The sequence below is a fragment of the Fundulus heteroclitus genome, chromosome 11 (genome assembly GCF_011125445.2).
Source record: "Fundulus heteroclitus isolate FHET01 chromosome 11, MU-UCD_Fhet_4.1, whole genome shotgun sequence".
NCBI lineage: Eukaryota > Metazoa > Chordata > Actinopteri > Cyprinodontiformes > Fundulidae > Fundulus > Fundulus heteroclitus.
Window position 1 is genome coordinate 23,917,242 of NC_046371.1, and position 24,026 is coordinate 23,941,267.

Genomic DNA, 24,026 nt, shown 5'->3' on the forward strand with positions numbered 1-24,026 from the left:
TTTTTCTTACCAGCATTGTAGCTTCCCCCGTGTGACTGGGTCCGTTTGTGTGATTATGATGATGATGCTGGTGGGGGGTGGCTACCTCAATCCGCACTAAAAGATGCCTCACTCCTTGTTTTTCCACCTTACCTTTTGAGGTGCAGGGTAGCTGCTCGGTAACATGGTACCTCCGCGGGGCAGAGGAGTGGCGTCAGACCTGAGGATGCAGCAGATTCCGTGCATGCAACACAAACAGTTAAACCGATATCTCCTGAAACACATAGGTTGGGATTGTTAGGATATGTATGTATGTAAATATGACAGGCACCCTCTCTTTTTTCTTCCCCCCCCCACCCTACCCCCCCGGTCCTTTTTTTCAGAACTGTGTAACTTAAACTGATAATATTCAGGCTACTCGTACGGTACCGATAGATGTTCTGCACCATGGAAACATAAGAAAAGAGAAAATCCAACCCACGCTCCGTCTCTCTGCACTCCCGGATCAACCTCTCCTCTTTTTTATTTTTTTTATTTTTATTTTTATTACTCCGGCTCCGTACAGGATGCTCCTTCATCCGAGTTGCAAGCCGCTGTGCAGGCAAGGCCCACGCAGTCTGTCCAGCCCAAGCACGGCCGTCCTCCGCGGGGTCACTGCGTGTGGTTGGTGGCTTCCCCCCGGCCCTGGGACATTTCTGGCCTTCCAAACCCTCGTACGGGTCTGAACTATGAGCACAAAAGGTGAACTTCAGGACAGGAGCCACCACTGACGTGCCCACCCACACACACACCTCCCCCCCCCACATCCTCCTCCTCCTCCCACTTTTTTCTGTGGTTGCTCCTGTACATTCCTATCTTCTGAATGTGTAAACCTGTACACGTGGTGTGAAAAAAAAATCCTCTATTAATGTGTATCAAGAGAATGGAACAAAGACAAAAAATGTTACTTTTTAAATTATTATCTTTATTATTATTATTACTCTTATTACTGTCTAGCTTTGTAAAACTGCTGATCTATCCAGGGTACCTCGGCAGACTTTTCCCCCGTCTTCTGACAAAAAAAAATAAAATAAAGAAGGACAAGCAAGAGTCAGGGGGGGGGGAGGAAATTGAGGTTTTGGATAAACTATTTTTAACTGTGGTTGAAGCAATAGACTTTTTGAACTTTGAATTGTGCATGGCTGTGTCTTGAGTGTAAAAATACAAAATATCGCAGTTTGGGAACTGGACTGAAAATAAAGAGGAGGAGAAAAAAAAAAACACAGAGCTTGTAGAAGAAATTTATTTTTAATTTCTCATACCTACATTTTTTTTAAATGTAATTTGGATGATGAAATAACCAAGCATGGTTTGATTTTGGGAAACAAAAGCAGAAAATGTATGTATTTTTTTATATAGTGTTTTTTCCCCCTGAATAACTGGGTATTCGCTTCAAGATTTCATGTCACTGACAGTATAGGTAGTGCGATATTAATGTTACTCACAGTATAGTTTGATTGAAATACTTTTCCAAAAAAATACATGCATAAAAATATAAGTCAAACAAAACAGTTTAAAAAAAAAGAGGTCAAAAAGGAGCCCAGGCTCTGGTCAGAAACATCTTGCTCTCCTCATTTAGATGTTTTTTTTTTTTAACTCATAACTGGACAGTGCTGGAACTGCCCTGGTTGGTCGACGACGGCACGAGTCAAAAAAGTTACAAAGGCGGAGGAAGGCTCTGTCTCATCATATGGCTGTCAGCTGGTTCGCTGTGACGATCCTCAGAGAGATGTTGCCAGGCATGTCGTCCGCCATCTGAAGGCCGCTCTTCTTCAGCTGGAGCCTCTGAGGGTCGGAGGTGTCAGTGGGTAACCCGGACAGCACTACCTGGCCCAAGAACGTGTCCCTCCCAAATCTACTGCTCCACACCTGAAAAAGACCAGACAAAAGCAGGTAGTGTTTCCTCATGGTTGACTAATAGTTTAGAAATATTTGTGTTTTTTAAAACATTGCAATAGAAACGTGTGCCCAGAATGCAATTAGTTCTTAATATAGACAAACTGATTTAACTACTGTATATTGACTCATGTCTTTCAACTTACCTCCACTGTTATGGGCTTTCTGACTTTCTTCCTGTAGAAAATAGCGGCAGTTTCAAACTCCGGGGTCAAAGTGTCTTTCTTGACGGTGGACGTCACCTTCTGGCCCTCGCAGGATATGATCACGTACGGGTCTTTGCCTACATGTCAGTTTGGGAAGACGCATTTAGATTTATCTGTGTGAATTATGTTATGAACGTGCAGAACGAGGAAAAAAATCCTCTTACCATCCTGGTCTGCACTCTGCTCGATCTCAGCTCCCTGCACGTAGACGTGGGTCACAGCTTGAGGATACCCGACCATCGGAGTCCAGCACTTAACAGCTGGCTTGTGCTTCACAAGCTCCCTGCGAGAGTAGACAAGAGGACATTGGGAGAAACTCTGCTTCACAACATTGTGACCTCTAAGAGTGGGAACGCTGAAAGGATGGAAAAGTTACACCAAGTTTTCACAGACACAACACAGGTCTTGTGAGCCAGGAAGTCTGACTAATACATATTTTAGAGTTGAGACTGAACAGAATCCAAGGCACTTGGGTTTAAGCTGCCAAAACAAGGAACAGGGATATCTAAATAAAATCAGGCAAAATGTGATCTTAGGCCAACAAAAGCTCAATGTAGGAGATTTAATGGGAACATTACTATTCCCTGAAGCACAAGTCTGAACGTTTATTTTAAATACACAACTCACAAATTCGAAGAAACGCTTTTCTTTTTAAAAATGTGGTCAGGTCTGTAGCAGAGGGGGTTGTTAATCAGTGTCGTCTGGTGATAATGAGATTAACGATCAGTGCACTAAAAGGGAAAGCAATAAGATGACCCCTAACAAGTATGGTTCTGCAGGTGGAGGCCACGGACATTTCTCCCTCATCTTGTTTGACAACTTTTCAGTAGTTTTGCATTTGACCAGGGTCAGTGTTACTACCCTGTTATTGTTAATACCCTGGGCCCTACAGAAGTTGCACAGGCAGTCCATTTCCACCAGGATGGCGCATTACTACATGCTGTGGCTACAAGGTTTGCTGGGTCTCCCAGCACAGTTGCAAGAGGATGGAGAAAGTTCAAGGAGACAGGCATTTACTCTAATGAGACTTTTCTACGGACTCTATTCCACGCTGCACGCTTTGAGAGTTTTTCAACTGCATTTCCCCCCCTACCTGGCTGGATTTTCTCGACCTTTTTTCGGCCCTCGAGTAGAGCTCTGACATGAGCAGACTGCTAGTGAGTGATGGGCCCATCCCTGGGCCACAGAAGGTTTCACTTTCTCTGTGACTTTGAATTAAGCCCCCTGTGGGTTGGTAAATTATGCGGCATCCTTTTATTCCTAGTATATTAACCATTCCATATCAGTATCGATATCCAGCAGGAATGTTATTTTCAGGTTAGACCTGAGGTGTTTTCAAATCATTTCATTTTTTTTTATATACACTGCTCAAAAAAAATAAAGGGAACACTAAAATAACATCCTAGATCGAAATGAATGAAGAATTATTATGAAATACTTTGTTCTTTATATAGATGAATGTGCTGACAACAAAATCACACAAATATTACCAATGGAAATTGAATGTATTAACCCATAGAGGTCTGGATTTGGAGCCGCATTCAAAATCAAGGTGAAAAAACACACTACAGGCAGATCCAACTTGCCGATGGCATAAAAACGAAGAGCAGCACAAATATGACACTTTTTATGACACTTGTGCAAATCACAACTAAAAAGAAGGAAAAACTCAGAGTTTGGCCAAACAACTCTACTCGATAACAGGGTTGTTTCACAGAGTAATTTGTTGTCATAGTTTGAGGCTGCACAATACCACAAGCTTGTGCTAAATCTAACTGCAGATACAATATTTTTTGTCTATTTCATGTAACCAGGCTAAAACTGTTGTATCTAAACTAAGTGCTCTAAAAGGCATTATTGCTGTAACTTGATTCTTTTAGTAAGCCATGTAGCCTTTTAAAATCTCAGGTTTTGGACAGGCGTAATGTAGTCTCAGTGTGCACATGCGATGTTGCTCACAGAGGTCAAATGAATGCTCATGGAGTTTGTGTGTATGCTTAGACACATGAAATATTAGAATATTGGTCACCACCTGCAGAACCACTCTTTTATTGGGTGGGGGTATTGCTAATTGCCTCTAGTTTCCACCTGTTCTCCATTCGATTTGTGCAACAGCAGTGAAATTGATTGTCAATCAGCGTTGCTTCTTAAGTGGACAGTTTGATTTCACAGAAGTGTGATTGACTTGGAGTTACATTGTGTTGTTTAAGTGTCCCCTTTATTTTTTTGAGCAGTATATATTTTAAGCTGTATGTAATCCATCAGTCAAGGTCCTAAATTAGCGTTTCAAATCGGGGTTTTTTTCCCTTCAAGGCTTAGAAATACATTAACAAAGACAAAATGTCCGCCAACATACCGGCAGCCGGAGTCCACGTCTGTGAAAAGTCGCAGCATGTAATCCCCCAGTATGCCAGGATGGAAGGTAGTGGGGACAACGACGTATCGGCCCTGTGGCAGAATGCTCCTCATGAACACGGTCCGAGCATTGATGTAGGTGCTGGTATGCAGACACTTTTGTGTCAGGATTTCGTGCAGCCGATACTTCCTGTTCAGCTCCACCTGTAAAATAATTTTCAGTATGCAATTTGAATATATCTATCTATCTATCTATCTATATATATATATATATATATATATATATATATATATATATATATATATATATATATATATATATATATATATATATATATATATACACACACATATACACACACACACACACACACACACACACACACACACACACACACACACACACACACTGTACATTTACTTTAAAGGGACAGTGTGTAACTATTTTAGCTTTGGCTTTTAATGATCAAAAATCAAGTATTGCCTTTATAAATACATATTCTTGCAAAGTCTAATAACATCACATGATAAATGAAAGCATTCTCATAACTTAGAATTAGATGTAAAATACATAGGTGTCAGTACACCCACCGGGAGGCGCTATTTCTGATTTCCATAGCCAATAAGGGCCAAACTTGTCACCCATACACATTTTCGCTATCTCCTATATGAAGACGTGCTGTCGGTGGAGTATAAACAAGCAAAGACAAGCGTAGATCATTCTATTTACCATTTTCTGTCTAAATGGAGGACGGGGACCATTCGTACTCTTTGTCCAGTGAGAGGGAAGAGAAAGTAACCAAGAAAAGAAAAATAAGTAATGACCGGTAGAAAACGAGAGTCTATATCGGTTATTATTAACAGATAAAGATAATTCGTGGGGGAGTGTGGATTTAAAACGGATGTAGAGGTTGCTGGGTTTCTACTGGACAGGTAAGTTAATTTAATATAACAATGAAGTTTATTTTGGCTTTATGTTAGAAACAGGACAGTGTAGTCCAACAACTTCTCTGTCCTCCCAGTAGGGACAGCTAGTTTGTCCGTGTCTCTCCCAGCGTCTCTCTCAGAGAGAGACAGACGAGCAGAGAGATATGTGTGTACATAATGGGATATCAGCTGGCCTGTTTATTGTCTAGTGCAACAGCAGAAGCCGGTCTCTTTACTGGTGTTTATAGTTGCTTATATTAGACCCCAAATAAGCCACTGCACATTCAGAAATGAGCCCAAAAAAACACGACTCACAAAATTTATAAGCAACTTTAGAGAAAAACAAGCGAACTTAGCAACAGTGCCAAAAAAACATTTCACACGATGACTGTAGCTCTTAGCTATTACCAGTAGCTTGGTACCAAATACAATATGGAGGACATGTTGAAATTGTCACATTTATCATACTTACTACGGCTTTTTAGTAGTTATTACACGCTTAACAGAGAGGTTGTTTGTAATTAATTTAGCGCACCACGAGATGGTGGGCCAGTGTAATAATCTTACACACTGGGGCTTTAAGTGGTTAGAGAAAGAAATTGCTCGCTTTATAAATGTCTTGATTTAGTATCTTTTTTGTCTCACCTAAATGTTTAAGATTATCAAACAAATTTTAAAATCAGACAAAGAGAAATATTGATGTAACTCCTGATTAGGGGAAGTGATGGCGTAGTGGTTAGAGCAGCGCGCTTGCACTCAGAGAAGGATGCAAGTACCCTGTTCAATCCCCAGTGCCGGCACTCTGGGTCCCTGAGCAAGACCCTTAACCGCAGATTGCTCCCCGGGCGCCACACATGGCAGCCCACTGCTCCCCAAGGGTGATGGGTTAAAAGCAGAGAACAAAATTTGTTGTAATGTATGTTTCAATGACAATAAAGATGATATTACTATTAATCACGTTTTTGGATCAATTTCTAGCTACACCTATGCTGGATTACTACCAAATCTGTAGTATGAAAATCCCTTCGTGGCTTCTGGTTCTGTTAGATAGTCAGAAGTAAGCTAATCAATCAAATCAATACGTGGATGTGCCAAAATTTTCTTCAATTGAATAAAAACAAAACAGAAGTAATAATATTTGGACCAATAGAGGAGAGATCAAAAGTTAACACACAGCTTCAGTCGCTTCAGCTAAAAACCACTAATCAGGCCCAAAATCTGGGTGTAGTGATGGACTCAGACATGAACCTCCAAAAGCATCTAAAGACAATTACAAGGTTGGCTTTCTATCACCTGAAGAACATTTCCAGGATTAAAGGACTGATGTCTCAGCAGGATCTGAAAAAACTAATCCATGCGTTTATTTTTAGTCGAATTGATTATTGCAACGGTGTTTTCACAGGTCAGCCTAAAAAGTGGGTCAGACAGCTGCAGCTGATCCAGAACGCTGCTGCCCGCGTCCTCACTAAGACTAAGAAAGTAGAGCACATCACCCCAGTTCTAAAGTCCTTACACTGGCTCCCTGTATCTCAGAGGATAGACTTTAAAATACTTCTGGTAGTTTATTAATCCCTGAATGGCTTAGCACCTAAATACATCACAGACTTGTTATCAGTGTATCAACCATCCAGACCACTCAGGTCTTCTGGCTCCAGCCTACTCTGCATACCTAGAACCAGAACCAAACATGGAGAAGCAGCATTTAGTTCCTATGCTCCAATTATCTGGAACAAACTTCCAGAAAACTGTAAAGATGTGGAAAACCTTAGTTCCTTTAAATCAAGATTAAAAACACATTTGTTTAAAATTGCCTTCAACTGTCCTAGTTAACTGAATCACCACTTTTTTGTTCTATTTTCTATCTATATTTTATTCCTACTTGCTTTTATTCTGTTTTATTTTGCTATATTTTAATCATGTAAAGCACTTTGCATTGTCTTTGTACTGAATTGTGCTATATAAATAAATTTGCCTTGCCTTGCTTAAAGAAATTGAAGAGCAGACGAGAAACAAAGTAATTTACATCTATCAGTTTGAGAAGGGTTAAAAAGGCATTTCTAAGTAAGAGCTCTACTCTACAAATGGGAAAAACATGGAAAAGTGCAGAACCTTCCATGGAATTGTCGGCCTATCACAATTACTGCAAGAGTCCATCAATGGCGCACTAAGGAAGTAACAAAGACATCAAAACACCATCTATGCTTTTAAAGTCAGTGTTTGCAATTCACATTCAGAGAACACAAAGGCCTATCTAATACCTGCCAAAAACATAATGATGATCCCTCAACAGTTTTGGGGAAATATTCTGTGAGACTGAGAAAAAAAAAGTGGAACTTTTTGGAAGGAGTCCTATAACATCTGGCGTAAAAGAAAAACAAAAAACCATCAAGCTCCCAGTCAAACATGGTGTCAGGAGAGTGAAAGCCTGGAGCTGCTTTGCTTCTTCAGGACCTTGATGGCTTCCCATTATTAATGAAGCCATGAATTCTGTCCCAACCAGAAAATACTGAAGGAGAATTTCCACCAGTCAGTTTGTGATTGGAGGATTCCCATAGTTTGAGCCAAATTGAAGCGTCCCGTTTTTCACACTCTTTTTCCTGGATTTGACTGCAGCCTGCAGTCTGTATACAACCACTGGATCGCCCCTGTCTTGCTTTCCTAGACCTATCAAGGAAGTCACATCGAAGCAGGCAAGGGACCATGGGAGCTCTGACGGTGCAGCTGTCCCCATCATATTTGATAGGTGCCGAGTTGGCAGCCATACTTTTCTGCAGGGTCAAACTATCCTTTTATCTTTTCAACTGCCCAGAAACAGCTGTATGTAGGGGTTGCGAACTGTCCCATCTTAGCTGGGACGTCCGGTGTTTTGAGACAAATTTAAGTGTCCTGGTTTTCACACTTATTTTCCTGTATTTTGACTGCAGACTGCAATTTGTATACGAACACTAGATGCCATTCCATGCCTTATTTTCCTAGACCTACATAAGGAAGTCACATCGAAGGAGGCTAATAACACTAGCGTCCCTATGGGATTTTCAATGCAAATTAGCATCTTGCTAACTTATGGTGACCAGATGTCCCCGATTCCCCCGATTACATTGTATCATGATGGAGTAAAAAGGTTTAACACTGAATTAAGGAAACTGAGGGAAAACATTACAGGGAGGGAAGCACATTGCATCGGAATAGTAGCAGCAGGTCAGATACAGTATAAGACAGGTAAGGGAATTAGATACACATTGTTCTGCATGTATTAATGTCAATGTTAAGTTGTGTATGTGATTTACTCCAATAACAATTGTAATTTCAAAGTAAAGTGTGACAAGTTGTGTTAAATTTTTGTAAGTTACAGTTTTACTTCACTTGGGTTGCCAGTTGAGGCTCAGCTGGAGTTGCCAGATGAGGGGCAGTGCTTGCCGATTGTGACGTCATAATCAGGAGATTTTTGAAACAGCTGGTTTTCCAGAAACCAACAGAATATTTATCTATTGGCAAATACCACGTGGATTGTTTCTAGAAGTAAAAGAGACCCAAATGGAAGTAAAAAATTACAAAATTATTATTTTGCCCTCTAAGGGGAACGCGTGAATAAAATCTCCCAAATCCACTCTGGTATTATTTCTTTTTACTGAGGCATTCCTCTTTTTCTCATAAAGTTGTATGTGGTTTGCTCCCTTCGACTTTCAGCCAAGTATACGGTGAGAGCAGTGGAGCTACAATGAACGGCTAACACCGAAGCTAACCGCTGAGCTAACCAGATACATAAACGCTAGAAGTGTGCATGTGCAGCTAGCAAGTGGAAACTAACTAGGAACGTGCACGCACACTAGCGTTGCGTGACTGCGTCAGAATGATTGGCATGTGGGACAACCAATAGAAAAAGTGACTCCCCCGGACATGAGGGACCGAGGTGAGTGTGAGCAGGAACAAAACTCTGTCAAATCCCTGCTCTTTGGTGCAAAGAACAGCGACAGAGTTTTTATAGGCCTGTATCTCCCACAGAGATTGATTTTTTTTAACCTCCTTTTCCTGAATACATAATGTATTGACTATTTTCAGGATGGAAGGACGATTTTACCCAGTTTAACAAAAAATGTTTCTGAACAGAATTATCAACTATAGCTTTAAGTGGGTGATAAGAGAAGCAGCAAAAAGGCTCCGAGGGATGTGTCTAAGTTGTTTGTCAGCTTAAGTGTTTTGCTAAAAACTCTAAGGACATCCTCTTATTTGGGCTAAAATACTTATTTTTGTTCGTCAACATTATGTTATCTTCTATATTTTTCATAGATTTACCAAAAGAAAGGAAATATAATTTTGTCTTTGTGACAGGCTCCCACTAATAAAGTGTCTAAAAGTTCTCTTCAGATTGGTTCAATATCCAATACTCTGATGTGTTTCAACATTGCAATGTTTCGAAGATTTTTCATGTAGAGCAAAATGTTTTACCAGCCCATCATCAGGTTGAAAATGGCCATGTATTGGTCCTAAAATAAGCTAAAAAGCAACCAATATCTAAAGTATAACTTATCTTTTATTCTTAAAAAAAATAAAAAATAAAATAAACTGAAAGCCATAGCATTTTCTCTCCAGTCTCCAGTGATGTACTACCTTATACTGGTCTGTCACATAACGTCATAATAAAGAACACTAAAGTTTGAAAGAAAATGGGAAAAAGACATTAAGTAAGCTACTGTGTTTTTTTGATTATTTGATTCAGTTTGTAGACGTTATTCGCTTTGCACAGAAACTTCAACATTCACTCACAAGATCTTTTGGCAGGACTCTGCCTCTCAGTGGAAGAGTCATGCATCACAATTATATGAAAATGTGTTGTATTGTGAAAAGCAGAGGGCTAGGCGTGTGTTGTCTAAGATAATTGAAAGTTTATCTCGAGCAGGAAAATGGTCTTTAGACATGACGGACAAAAGCAAAACATCATCTGGTCAGATGAAAGATGTCAAATCACTGACAGGACTAATATGAATAGATGTTTCCATTTCAGGGTGCCGGCATGTTAACAGACCATGTGCACACAGCTGTTATTTTTTTTTTATCACAAGCCATTCGTGTCACATTTCAGCAGCACCTCTGGCAGAGTGATGACAGAATCTGCGGTGTGTTTGATATTAGCCAGATCTCTGACACTGAATAACCGCATGGTTAAAAGTGCCATTAGTTTGGACGCATGCGGATATGTGGCCTCATTTAAAGGAGACGATAAATATAGTATATAGTCTTGTATAATATAATACAATATAAATAACCTGTGCACAACACACCCGACCTGAACCAAGGAATCAGACGTCTGCTGAGAAAGAATAAAAATCCTCATTAAAGTGTTTTGCTCTATTGGGCTGCTCAGCTTGAAAGGATTACTGAAGAATGTGTTCAGTCTTTGGCTGACAATGTTTGTTTTGGTTCAGATAAAAGTTAAACGAAAGACTTGTCTGTTTATAGTTTGATGAAGGAGAAAATGACTGAGGCCAAACTAAATTCTTTCACAAGAAAAATGTAAAACTAGCCAGTTTTTTCAGCAATAATAAAAAAGGCTACCTCCCTCTTAATTAAGAGCCTTCCTCACATTCTGCTTCTTCCCTATTCCTCTGCTCCTTCATAGGGCCGACATGCTGGAACTCTGTTACTGATCACTTTACCCAATGCGCTACTTATGTTTTTCACTTACGTGTTAATCCATAATGTTTTACCTTACTCTTTACCCCTTTCAAGCATGAATTATGAGAACCTCACTCTGGATTTGACTTTGATATTACCTTCATTGCCTTCCCTGTGGATCTCTCCAGCATGCACTTCAGCCTTGCAAATACAAATTATGCTAATTGGAACTTATAGTCATCTAACGCTAAGGGCCTGATCTTCAAAAGGTTTGCACATATTAAAACATATGCATACTAATTAGCGTGTACAGAGTAGATCTTCATACCAGGGGCAAAGCAATTTGCGTGTGCAAAATGAGCAGAACAGTGGGTGCAAGCTTTTTTGTAGGTGTGCCTTCATGAATATGCAGATCATATGCTAATGACCAAATCACACAAATTCATGGGAGGGTGATAAGCAAATGTGAAATCAAAGCTGAAAATGAATGCAGCCGCAGTTCTTAAATCTATATTTAGTATGTATTTAGTTGTAAGCTCTCATGTAAAAATGCCTGCAATCTTTGTGGCCAGAAAGGAGGCATCGGTGTAATTAGAGATAAAGGAGAGAGAGTGTCAGTCTGCGTGTGAACTAATTTGGATAGTTTGAAATAACAACATTAGAATAACATTAGTTGGGAGAATAACATAAGCCTTGGAGAGGTTATTGCAGAGCCCACTATTTCCTAGTTCGCAATATTTTGGCTCTAGCGGCTGTTGTAAAGTGTTGACGGCGGTAAATCCAACTGTTTAGAGACGCATCTTGCTGTAAGTCCGACCATACGGCTCCTTCCCGGACTCAGGGGGGGGGGGGGGGGGGGGGGGGGGGTCAGGGAGTAGCTGACCGCTGGCAGACTCAGCTTTTCCAGGTTTCATATGTAATATTTTAAATGTAATTTCCAATATATTTTACCTTTTTAAATAATTTTTAAAATAAATTATTTTATTTATTCCATCCATCCATCCATCCATCCATCCATCCATCCATCCATCCATCCATCCATCCATCCATCCATCCATCCAATCATCCATCTTGTCTACCCGCTTATCCACTTGTGATCATCAACAAGCCCACTTATTGCTCACATAGTTTTTTTTCTGTGCACACAATTTAGTGCTCCTTATTTGGAAAATATTTGAAGATCAGACCCTACGAGTTTCACTGCAGATACATTTAGTGCTGCTGAAGAATTGTGAGGAACTTTGTGCTGGCCGTAATGGTCAAAACTTTGAGTAAAGCACAGCCATTGCATGATGTCCACTTTAAGTAAAATATGATTATTTGAAATGTACTCGTAATTTCCTAACTTGCTGGTAGCATTGAAGTTGCCCACCAGAATTCACTTATATGCAAATATACAATTAACACACACATGGGGAAAAAAACAGCTTTCCATTGCAATGACCACTATACACTTGTGTTTGCCTCACTAATAGCTGAGCCCTTATTTTGTTTATGGTAGTGAGGTGAATTGATGATGTGTGTTACCCTTAAAATGCTGAAGCCAATGGTTAGATTTTCTCCCTGACCATATCTTCTGTGGATCTTCATGTCTCTCTGCTGCAAGGAGATCAGGACTTCATCAGATTCCTTGGTAACATCAAACAAGTACTGGAAAAGAGAAGGGGAAAAAAATGAAAGTGAGTATGTCAAGATGGAAAGGAAAGCAGCCTCATGATTGACAAGAGGTGGAGGGACAGAGTTTCTCCGGAGTCTTCCGCACCTGCGGGTTCTGCAGGAATGTGTGTTTGTGGTTAGCACAGCCGCCGCAACGGTTCAGCAGAGGATCTCCGTGTTTGGTCCAGCTGCCAAAGTGCACTACCTCATTCCAGGTCTTATTTATACTAATAAGCGAGGTGTTCATGAGACGACAAATGTCTGCATCGGTGAAGAACTTGCACCAGTCTGAGAATGACATCCTGTTGATCCGAACAGACAATACGTTCACGCTGAACAATTAGGAAGCCAACTAAATAGCTGGAGTGTACTCAGAGACTCCGTGTCACTCACCAAAACTCCCCATCGTCCTCTACGGTAATGTCGAGTTTGCCTCTTTCTGTGTCGCCGACTTTTGACCATTCTTCAGAACTGACAATCGAAAACAAAAGCCAATACTTTAGTTATTTACTAAGAAACTTTCAAAAGATACAGGGAGTTATCAAGACTTACTACATTACACAACCATTGAGTTGTGTAATGTAGGACATAAAACCCAGGACATTCTTACCTACGAGGTAATAGTGCTAGCAGCTGTTCTACTGTTCATAGAGGGTCCCTTAGTGTGAGGTTTTCAAATTATTTTTTACAAATAAAGCGCTGAAAAGTCTGTCATGTATTTGGATTGACACCATCTGAGTCAAATAGCTTTTGCTGCGAATACAGCTACAAGACTTTTGGGGTGTGTCACACAAACAGGTTTTCGCATTTAGACCACTTGTCACAGACTTTGATGTATTGGGTTGTTGTCCCAGTGACTTCATCTATCTGCCAATACAGCATAATCCCTACAGCAATATGCTGCAATTAAATAATTAATGTCTCATTCATACAATTCATGGTATGAATGGTATTCAGAGTCATGTGAAATGTATAGGAAATTGAAAAAAATGCTTCTGGAGTGCCATGATGGTATTAAAGAACAAATAATGTTCTCTCTCAAACCTCTAAGGTATTCACACAACAGTGGTAATGAAACTGGAATAGAAGCTCAACTATGTTTTCTAATTAGAGAATCTATGAAGCAAATTGATTGCTTTGGTTTGTACTTCGAGGTTTCAGATTAAAGGGGGCTGAATACAACTGCACTTCAGATTTGTATGGTCCACACAAACATAATAATAACAATATCCAAATAGAATATTTTGTAGTTTATGGTTGTGCCATAAAATCTATATTTATACAGTACCTTTTGGTTATTTTTTACCTCATTTAATACTTTCATTTTATTGTGGGTAAAAGGCATCATGGAACCAATCATTAAATCAAAGTAATTGTTTAGACTAATGTTTGCCACAGTAACTTTTGTAAATCTTGTATGTTTGGATTTGAACCTTGTTCACAGAAAATATTGTGCTGTCCTTGACCTCAGCTGTAATCTACATTTAACTGCCAGGATTTCCATGGGTTTGATCACTTAGGGTTATGTTCCAGAGGATCATGCCGTTTTGTTTATGTATTCTCACTTTAATATTTTTATTGTCAGTCTGTTAGATTCTGTTCCTGTCGTTAGTCAGTTTCTGTCCATTATGATTTAAGTAGTACTGTTTCCACCTACCCGTTCTTAGTTCTGTTATTGAGTTCATTTGGTCATATCTGTTCATTCACCATGGTTCCCTTTAAGGCTACGTTCACACTGCAGCCTGAAGTGACCCAATTGAATTAAATTTTTTTTGCCCATATGCGATCTGGATCTGATCTTTTCACGACAGTCTGAACGACACAGATCGGATTTTTTCAATTGCGACCCAGGTCACTTGGATATGTGGTCCTGAATCCGATACGTATCTGATCTTTTCAAATGCGACCTGTGTCTGAACGGCCAGGTCGCATTTATCCGACCTACACGTCATTAATACTTGACAAATGTTACTAACGGTGGAACTGGCTATGCTAAAAAAAAAATTAAAAAATTAACGTATGAATGCAGTTCACACACAAGATCACATACAAGTCGCATATATTTGGAAATGTGAATGGACACGCAAAAAATCCGATTTCACAAAAAAATCGGAATTGAGCATCAAGGCTTGCAGTGTGAACGTGGCCTAAGGTTTTGCTCCTTTCTCTGTCAGATCGTTGCCCTCTCTTTCCCTCAGCTTAATTACCTCCACATTTTTCACATGCGCTAATTGCTCCACCTGTCTTCTCTTCGGTCTCTTCCACTGTTTATTCAGTCAGCATAGTCACACTCATTGTCAGGTCCTCCTTTTACAACCCTTTAACAGGAAACTGCCTCCCACGTGTCTCCTCCTGACCTGTCACTCCACGCTCCGTTCCACTCGGTTTTGCCCCAGGGGTTCCGCATTCGGATGAGAGGAATGGTTTCATTCTTGAAGAAGGCCAGCAGCCCGTGACCCAAACGCACTTTCTTCACTGCGGTTACTGAGTACGCGTGGCCTTTCACCAGCCCGTTGCCCATCTTCAGCTCGATTTCATGTTTTTCTGCCTGTGAAATTTCAAAAGAAATGTTTGATTTGAAGATATCCCGTGTCTCCGAGGAACCACAAACAGAGACACGCACGGGAATCACTCACCCTGACGGAGCAGCTGATAATTCCTCCGCGGTCCCACACCTTGAGAATGTCCTCAAAAAACGTGTCTTGTTTGGTTTGATCTTTGTAGAACTCCTCCTTCTTTAGGTCAATGGCTTCTGACACAGCTCCGCTGAAGTCCACCACAGCATCTCCGGTGTTCCCCCCCTCTAGCGACTCATAGCAGCCAGAGAGTCTGGACAAGGTGTGAACAGAGTTGAAAGGCTGTTAAAATAGTTGGACAACCTAAATTGTTCTTGTCATATTAGAAAATAATGAAAATAGTCACAATTCTATGCAATATTTCATTTAAAATCTGGTATTAGCATAATAAGGAGTCATCGCTTTCCCCTTTGAGTCCTGTAACTGTTAATGCCAACTGTTCCAGTATTTTAAAGGAGCCACAAACATGTTATAATACCATGCAGTAAAGAAAAACCACACCCTTGTGGATGATACAAAAACTTTGCTGGAGGGGTTTCAATATTTCACTTTCCCTTGCCCTGACCACAGCCTTCACCGCTCATCCCCACGCTTCGCCCTGCCCCAGGGTATCTTGGTACTGCCCACTTTTTGTTGACATTTTTCTAAATGTTAGCTCTTTGAGGATCCTGCAGTCTGTTTATGCTATTCTGATTTATTGTTCACCCCTAGATCCTAGTGTTTGTCACCTGTTTTTTGTTAGTAGTTAGGTTTAATATAAGTTGAGTTGTTCTGTTAGATCCTTATTTTATGCAGGCCTCCCTTTAGTTCACTTCCAGTTAGATGTGAGACATTATTGATTATTAGATTCAACTCCTCTTTTAGGTAACCCTATGTTATGAGATTCTTCCTTCTTAGTTTGATTATTTCCCATTTGAGACCCTCTATCTTATTTCCTTTTAAATTTTAGTTCTCCCTCTGCTCCTGCCAGCTCATTGCCCCTACTTTCCTGCTGCTGATTGTTTCCCTCGGTTTACCTGTGCCTAATTATCCACCCATTGTGTCCCTCCACTCCGTCCCCTTTAAGTTCAACTCACTCAGTCAGACACATTGTCAGGTCCTCCGTCTTCGTCCGTCATGCTACCCTGTCTTAGTCCTAATCCTGCTGTGTTCCTGGTTCCCATGATTATGTAAGCCAGTTTTATCGTAAATATCGTTCTTATCGTTAAATAAATCACATTCTACTCATCATGCAACTACCAAGCTCTTGTTTGCAATTCGGTCCAGCTCCTGAAAACCTGAAAATGCTTTTACATTGGAGTGAGTTACACTTTAAAATTTCCCTTCATTGAAACCAACGGCCAAGCCCAACTCCTGAAAAACAGTTTCAGTTGGTCTGTGTTGTAAAACCCGCAACAAAAATCTCTTATTGTCCTCGAGTTGTTCTGAAGACCACATGATGTTTGAATATCTGTAGCTATTGACTCAGAAATATAGATACCTCTGCAAAACAGGCGCTTCAGCATCCACTGCCCTCCTCTCTCTGGTTTTGCATGGCCTAACCTGTGGCTGAGCAACATTCGCTTCAAATTGCTTTCATTTTCTTAGCTTTCATCACCAACAGCTGACTGCACAATTGTGTGACGTATTGCACGGGTGGCATCCTGTCATACCACTCTGAGCTCCTAACAGTGAGTTAGCCTTTCACAATCGTTTGTAGACGCACGACTGAATTTAATGATCGGTTTGGGTGTGTAAGAGAAAGCTTGAAGCAAATCATTGCCTGAAGATCAACACATTTTGGCCTTATTTAAATGATATGTTCTCAAGTCGTATTTATACTCCAGGAAAGCATGAAGTTATAGCTTACTAATTAAAAATGTGTTTTTACCCTGATCAATTAAAAAAGTTAACATACTTTCATTCTAACAGAAGAACTGTAGCTACTAAAATTAAATGTCTGATTTTTCAAACATTTTCAGTGGGACATTATGCGACTACAGTAACATATTAACTTATTTTTTGGCTTTTTAAAAAAAAAAAAAACTTTATCAGGGCTGAGAGAGAATGTACAGGATGTTGTTTTTGAAGAATAGTCTTTGTTTACTGACTTGGCGTAGGCCTTCTCCAGCAGAGCGCTCCAGAACTCATTGTTCTGCTTTGAGTGACAGTAGATGAGTTCGCCGTTGATTGTGGGCAGCCGGTCGTCTACCACCACGTCTATCCACTCGCCAAAGATCCAGAAACAGAAGTGAAAGATCCCCGCGTACTTTTCAGGGTGCTCTGAATCCCACTCCTGCTCCTTCCAGTCAGGAATTACCTGGAAACGTTCAAACACAATACAGCAATTATCAAAAGTCCAACACTCTGCCTGAATAATATATTTAAGTCTCCCAAATTGTTGGTAGTTAATAGTTAAAATATTGGATAAGGAAATGTGCAGTAGTCTTACGGGTCCATATAAATGACATGTAAATTACATCTTTAGGGAAACCTTTGTCCCATTTCATAAGGTGTGGTCAAGTATTTTAAAAGAATCCAACTGAATCAGCTGCATGGTTGCTGTAACAAATACCTCTCATGTTTTTCTTCTTATTCCACTGTAGAAAACTTTACAATGACTTTACTCGGACTTCTTTGGTTCTAGAGTTAACTTTCAGGGAACATTAAAAATGAAAGACAGGATACCATCAATTCTGGGGGCAAATTATTACTTAAGCTCCAGAAAGACCACCAGTCGCATTTCGATGAGTGTTTCATGTGGAAGTTTCAGCATCAGACCATTTTGCTTAGATTTTTTCCATAAAAATCTAAGCAGATTAGTAGATCTAAGCAGAAGTATGACATATGTGATTTTGTAATAAGTTGTGATAAAAGTTGTAGTTGGTAATCCTGTTCAAACACTTTTCGTTATACTGGTTAAAATGGTTCTTCCATCCTTAGAGTAGTTAATACATTATGTATTCAGAAAAGGGAACAAAAGAATGTGATCTCTGTGAGAGCTGCTGGACTGTAAAAACTCTGACCAATCCTGTCATTTGTTTCGGATGGCAGGGATTGGTCAGAGGATTGGTGCTGCCCCCCCCCTCTCTGTTCCCACATGCCAATCATTGTGATGCGCTCATTTAAGGCCAATATGTCTGCTCGTTCCTTGTTAGTTTCAACGGACTTCTAGTGATTGTGTATCCGGTTAGCTTAGCTTCGGTGTTAGCCGATCATTGGAGCGCCGCTGCTCTCACCGTATTCTTTGAAAATGGCTGCGAGTCACAAGAATCAAACTGTCTTAAAAGTTTAGAAGAAGAAGAGGAAGGCCTCAGTAGAAAGGAATAAGACCAGATTTCCCTGAGGAGGGTAAGAGAAGGTAAGACGGTCTTGTTCATGGGCTTCTATTGAAAAAAGGGACTTGGGTGCTTCTTAATTACATTTCCAGAAAGATGGCCGACTCAATTTTTAAATCTGAATAAATCAAAACTTCTTTTAGCAAGTTAATTTCTAAGCAAACACGTAATTGTTTAATTCATAACAACAATAGTTTGCTTTGTGCTTTTAAAGTTTTAAAACGGACAATTTTAAGTCCGTTGAACTTACCTTCTGCCAAAGGTGTGGTTTCAAAGCCAGACAGGAGCAGGCAGCAACAAACCAGCAGTTTCCTACGACCCCCTGGTTCAAGTCGTGGGAGCTGATGCCCTCTACAAACAGGTGCGGGGAGTTGTGTATATCCTAAAACAAAAAAAGGAGAACGGTTTTTAAGGTAGTGGCTTTACTAAAAAAAATACACCAATAACAGCCTTGACGGATGTTAATGATAGATGGCCACAACGTACCAACTCTCTAGCTTGGCAAATATAAATAAGAAATCTATAAGAAAGAAAACAAACAATCTTTAAAGAAGTATTCACACCTGTTAACCTTTTCACATTTTGTCATGTTCCAACCAGAAACTTCAGCGTATATTGCTGGGATGTACCTTTATTCTGATGCCCCTCATTAAAATGCCATGCAGCTAAATGTCTTCAGGAATCACCAAATTATTAAATATAGGAGAACACTAGTGTGAACAAAAATCATCACAATAATCAAGAGACAAAGCTGACTGGTCTACGATAAAAGATGTGGAAGTTTAAATCTGAGTTAGGTTGGTATTTATGTTTGCCATAAATCACAAAGGGGCCACGACAAACATGGAAGAAGGTGGTCAGATGAGATGATAACCGGGCTTTTTGGAGGATTGACACATGCGCTTCACCTTTCCTTACCCTTGGTTTTAAAGCATGGTTAAAGCAGTAACATGCTGAGGGGATGTTTATCTTAAGCAGGGCAGGGAAGCTGGTCAAGGTTGACGGCAAGCTGGGCGGATCTATAGTTGGGTCAGTCCTAGAAGAAAGTCTACTAGGGACAACCTCAGACAAGGGCAGACCTTCATGCACAACAACAAGATATGGCCAGACAGCTGATTTTGATGAAAGCTTATTTAAAATGGCCCAGTCAAAGTCCAGACCCAAATCCAACTAAGAATCTGTGACATCCCGAAAATGTCTGAGATCAAGGTTCCTGTGAAGTTTGGAAAAGTCTGTTTTAATTTCAGAGTTTTCCAGCTGTCCATAAGTGTGGAAAAACATCTTAATGCCATGGACATATGTATTTCCAAAACCTTGATCTCTATTCTATAGTCAAAGAGCTTTTTGTGAAGGTACACAGAGGGGAGCACGATGTGAAGCAACACGGTGAGAATGAATCACACAAGAAATGCACAGCTGAAAAAGCTTCCTGCAGATCTATTGACTCATTGTTACTCAAACCCAAAGACGTCTTCCAAACACAGAAGGTACAGCCGCCGAGATTAACTTAAACAACATGCTTTGTTTGGTTAAGGAAAGGAGGGAAAAACGAGACATGAGATATTTCTGGAGTGGAATAAACTCACCTTGGGTCGTTTCCACTGCACAACTCCAGGAGGAGGTCTGCTGTAAAACAGCGATGAATTGGTGGCGGGGAACTCCGGATCCTCAAACAGGGTCTTGGTCTGGATGCAGTGCTTCTTCAGTTCAGCATAGTGCTGATTCTTATAAGGGGCAGGAGAGGAGAACATGGTGGAGAAGCTGAAGCCTCACAGCTGCAGATGGAAGACAGCAGAGGATTTTGGTCTTTGCATGGGTGGAATCAGGAATTATTTTGTGTTACTCCTCTGATTTAGACCGGACATGACCCCTCAGTCCCTCCTCGGAGTCTAAGCTGACTCACAGATAGTGGCCGGTTTACTGAAAAATGGTATTTATGACACTGGAAAGAATTGCGATACCTTCACCTTTGCTAGCGATAAAATATAAATGTCCTCTTTCTGATGATTTTAAACCAGGAGTACACTCTTTCCAAGTGAAACAGAAGAGGCTGAACGTGTTGAATAAAAGAAATGTTACAGAAAAATAACATCTTGCCATCAAAAAGAGCACCAGAATAGCTTAGCCAAAGTCAATCAGACTCCGAAAACAAAACCAGATCAACATGTTAATAGTTTTAACACTGTCCTTTTTATGTTCTCACAGCACAATTCAGTTGTTTTTTTGCCTCTGGTGCAAACACGGTAAGACTTAAAAAAAAATGATCACAATAAATATGTAACAGGGATATTTGTTCATAATCAAGCCCACCAAGAACTGTAAACTGCAGGAACACGGGCGTCACCGTCCAGTTTCACATCGCCGTTGACTGAGAGCGGGCTGACCAAGAAAGAAGCTGCTGATCTCAACCGGAATCTCAAAATCTACATTTCTGGGAGTCTGTCGTCAAATGTTTGCTCAGGCTGGAGGGCTGCATCAAAGACTCAATGCAACTTTTTGGTCTCCCTAGACCTCATTTGAACTAATTTGCATTATAGGATTTCTGGAATGTGAAAGATAGGAAATGCATTTTGAAAAGATCAAATTAAACTGTCATTGGATTTAATGGTAATATCGAAATGTTATGGTCAGGTGGATAATTTGGCCTCTCGAACCAAAATGTACGTTCGGAGCAGCCAAGGAAAGGCTTTTAAGAACATTACAACGGTCAAGCATGGTGGTGGTGGCATCATGACGGGGGGCTGACTTTACTCTCAGTAATGCACAATGTAGATGGAATAAGAAATCAAAGAGTGGTACCTGATAATTATTGAAGTTAATAGCCAATTAAGAGATGGCTAAAACAAATGGAAACAACAGAATAATGATTCTAAATATCTGTCAAAACCAGATTTGGGGGAATAAATTCAACCGTGTGCACCGAATTCTTGCTTTTGAAATTCCTTGAGGTTTTATGTCACATCATTAAGATCAAATGATCAAATTCATCAATAAAAGACTAAAATAAATGTGAGATTCATGCCTATGAGGAGGATTATTAAACTTCTCATTGGTACTGCAGCTCCAGTGGTTTAGCCAAGGCTCAAGCAAAAACAATACCTCTATAAACATTTTAGGTTTTATGGAAAAGGCCTGAATTACTAAAAGGTAGCTAAGCCTAGTGGCGTGCTGCCATTGTTCGATTATTAAAGGAACACCAGAACCTTCAACTGAACATCAAGTCAATATTGCTGGATCTTCGCCGTCAAGAGAAAAACTGTTGTGATCCAACGTTACTCTCCACGGAGCGCCTTAGACTAGCTTTCCCACCACGCTGACCTCTCCCTGCTCCATTTACGCCGTACTCGCCAGAGTCATCGTTCTGATTAGCATCTCGATATTTCAGTCATGGCCAAGAATCACACAACGGGACACATGAAAGTCACTGGCAGGAAGCAGCAAAACATCAGGAATGAGGAAGAGCCTCTCACATGAAAAGTGTAGAAAGAACTTCTAACCACTTTAGATTAGAAAAATTAAAAAAGATAAAAAACTATTACTAAATAATAGTAGGTTGAACATTCCTACAAATAAATAAAAGTGTAGAAACAAGGCGACTGCAGCTGACGGTACCTTTGCGGTGGCAGCAAATCAGGCTTTTATTCTCTCTGCTCCATAATAAGGAAGTTTCCTGGTCGTGTACCTGCCTGCCTTTGACCCGCCCTCCCACACACCAGCGGCTTTTATTACAAGACTACTTAGTGCCCCAGCCCAGCTTTGTTTGCTCCTATAGACTGGACTATGTCATCACCCACTGCTAACATTTTACCTGCATACCTGTACGGTGATGCGGCTCCATAACTGATTAGTCATTATTGGCTCATAGTTCCTTGTTGACAACCTCCGATGTACTATTTTATGTCAGGATTTGAATGTCCTACTCTTTAAAGGGCAGCAAATGTGGATAATATGTCTGAGGAAATAACATTCATGTTTCATCTAGCTGCTTCAGGTAATGACAGCTAGAATTTCCTTGCATTTCCGGTGTGTCCATGCGGCTTCCTGGTGATTAAGATAGACTACCTGTTTAAAGACAGGCTCGTGCTGACTTCAGTCAGAGAAACAGAAATGGTTAAAATACAGAATGATCAAACTGAGGTTCAGAAAACAGCAGATTCTGCTCTTTTTGTCCAAAGTTAAGCAACAAGTCCTTAAAAGTGGCAAACAAAGAACATATACCCATCAAAAGCAGCACATACACACCTGAAAGTCTTATTTGTGTTGAGACGAGTCCCGATTCATTCAAACCTCCTTTAAACTCCAAGTCCAGGGGTCCAGAAGTCACTCCACGCTTCAGCTTTCAGCAGCCACAACACAGCTGTCTGCCACACCTTGCTCTGAACGAAATGGGTTTTCCCTCTCCACTTGCTGCAAGGAGTTCCCAAAAACAGGGTCTGAAAACTGGCCTGACGAGTTGAGGGCGGACGTGTCATACAAAAAAAGGCTGATTGGGTCTCTGAACGTGCTGCCAGGACAGGAAGACTGAAACTGAACGCCTCCGAGCCCCCCTTACGGTAAAACGAGTCGAAACCTGCCCGTTTGGTTTAACAGCACTCAGAAGTCAGATTTCTGGTAAAGGTTTTGCCACGCTAATGAGCTTCCATGTGATACTTACCTTGTCTGTCTTGAATCCATTAGCATTAGATTTTTTTCTGTCTTTTTTTTTTTTTTTTTTTTTTTTTTGCACACTGTGGTCTGCATCATTGAATAAACAGAAACAATCTGCTGCTTCCCCACACTGTCAGTGGACTGTGGGAATGAGACAAACTGGCAGGCACCCAGTGGTCAGTGCTTAGCTGTGACTCCCTCACCCCGACCACAGATCTTGTCAGCTTCAAACAGGCTGGCTTTTTCTTTTTTTTCTTTTTCTTTTAAAGGGCCAACAATAAAGAGGGGAGTCTGAGTAGGATTTGGAAGATAAACTGTTCAAGATAATCATGAAGACTTTTTGTCACAAGCAGAATTTAGTGGGGACATTATGTTTAAGACAGGAAGGAGTTATTCACAATGTATGACATGACAAAAGCCTTTCCTGTGAGTAACATAATGCTGGAAGCACTAATTAAAATCTCAGTAGAAAACGTGTCTCCTGATGTCCTTCAGGGAAGATTCCAAGGAAAAATAGGTTGTTCTCAAGAAAGCTACTCCTTCGGGAAGCTGTTCTCCAGCTCGAACAATCGGCCAGTTCAGAGAAACCCCACTATGTGACACGTATATGAAGGATATCATTAAGAGGAGCCCTGCAAAAGTACCCATAATAATTTAAACCAAAATCTCCTGTGTAGTTTGTTAGTGTTTAATGGGATAGTCCAACACAATGCGGTGCATAACTGGGAAGTGGAAAGACATTTATAAATGATTTTCAAACACTTTTTTTACAAATACAATATGAAAAATATGATGCGTGTTCGTATGAAGGACTT

At 40.4% G+C, this 24,026-nt stretch overlaps 1 protein-coding gene across 2 annotated transcripts; it reads right to left on the reverse strand.

Annotated features, from left to right (window-relative positions):
* Positions 1 to 1,600: 1,600 nt before the first annotated feature.
* LOC105919907 (calpain-5) lies at positions 1,601 to 22,957 on the reverse strand. Of its 2 annotated transcripts, none has more exons than XM_012855360.3 (13): positions 22,807 to 22,957; positions 20,151 to 20,339; positions 18,815 to 18,946; positions 17,338 to 17,546; positions 15,308 to 15,500; positions 15,029 to 15,219; positions 13,065 to 13,142; positions 12,778 to 12,973; positions 12,543 to 12,665; positions 4,477 to 4,679; positions 2,285 to 2,403; positions 2,061 to 2,197; positions 1,601 to 1,887 (listed from the first exon to the last, which is right to left on the reverse strand). In XM_012855360.3, the coding sequence occupies exons 2-13, from the start codon at positions 20,313 to 20,315 to the stop codon at positions 1,705 to 1,707; spliced, it is 1,929 nt and encodes a 642-aa protein (XP_012710814.2). In that variant the 5' UTR covers positions 20,316 to 20,339; positions 22,807 to 22,957; the 3' UTR covers positions 1,601 to 1,704. The 2 variants fall into 2 exon arrangements, with proteins under 2 accessions (XP_012710814.2, XP_035999082.1); XM_036143189.1 differs by lacking the exon at positions 22,807 to 22,957 and adding an exon at positions 22,177 to 22,264.
* Positions 22,958 to 24,026: the final 1,069 nt, after the last annotated feature.

Excerpts from the sequence above, each read along its gene's own strand:
- LOC105919907 (XM_012855360.3), bottom strand. The coding sequence starts at position 20,315 with ATGTTCTCCTCTCCTGCCCCTTATAAGAATCAGCACTATGCTGAACTG. Across the intron at positions 17,547-18,814 it reads AACCACACCTTTGGCAGAAG|GTAATTCCTGACTGGAAGGA; the intron begins GTAAGTTCAACG and ends GAACGTTTCCAG. Across the intron at positions 1,888-2,060 it reads GAAAGCCCATAACAGTGGAG|GTGTGGAGCAGTAGATTTGG; the intron begins GTAAGTTGAAAG and ends GGTCTTTTTCAG.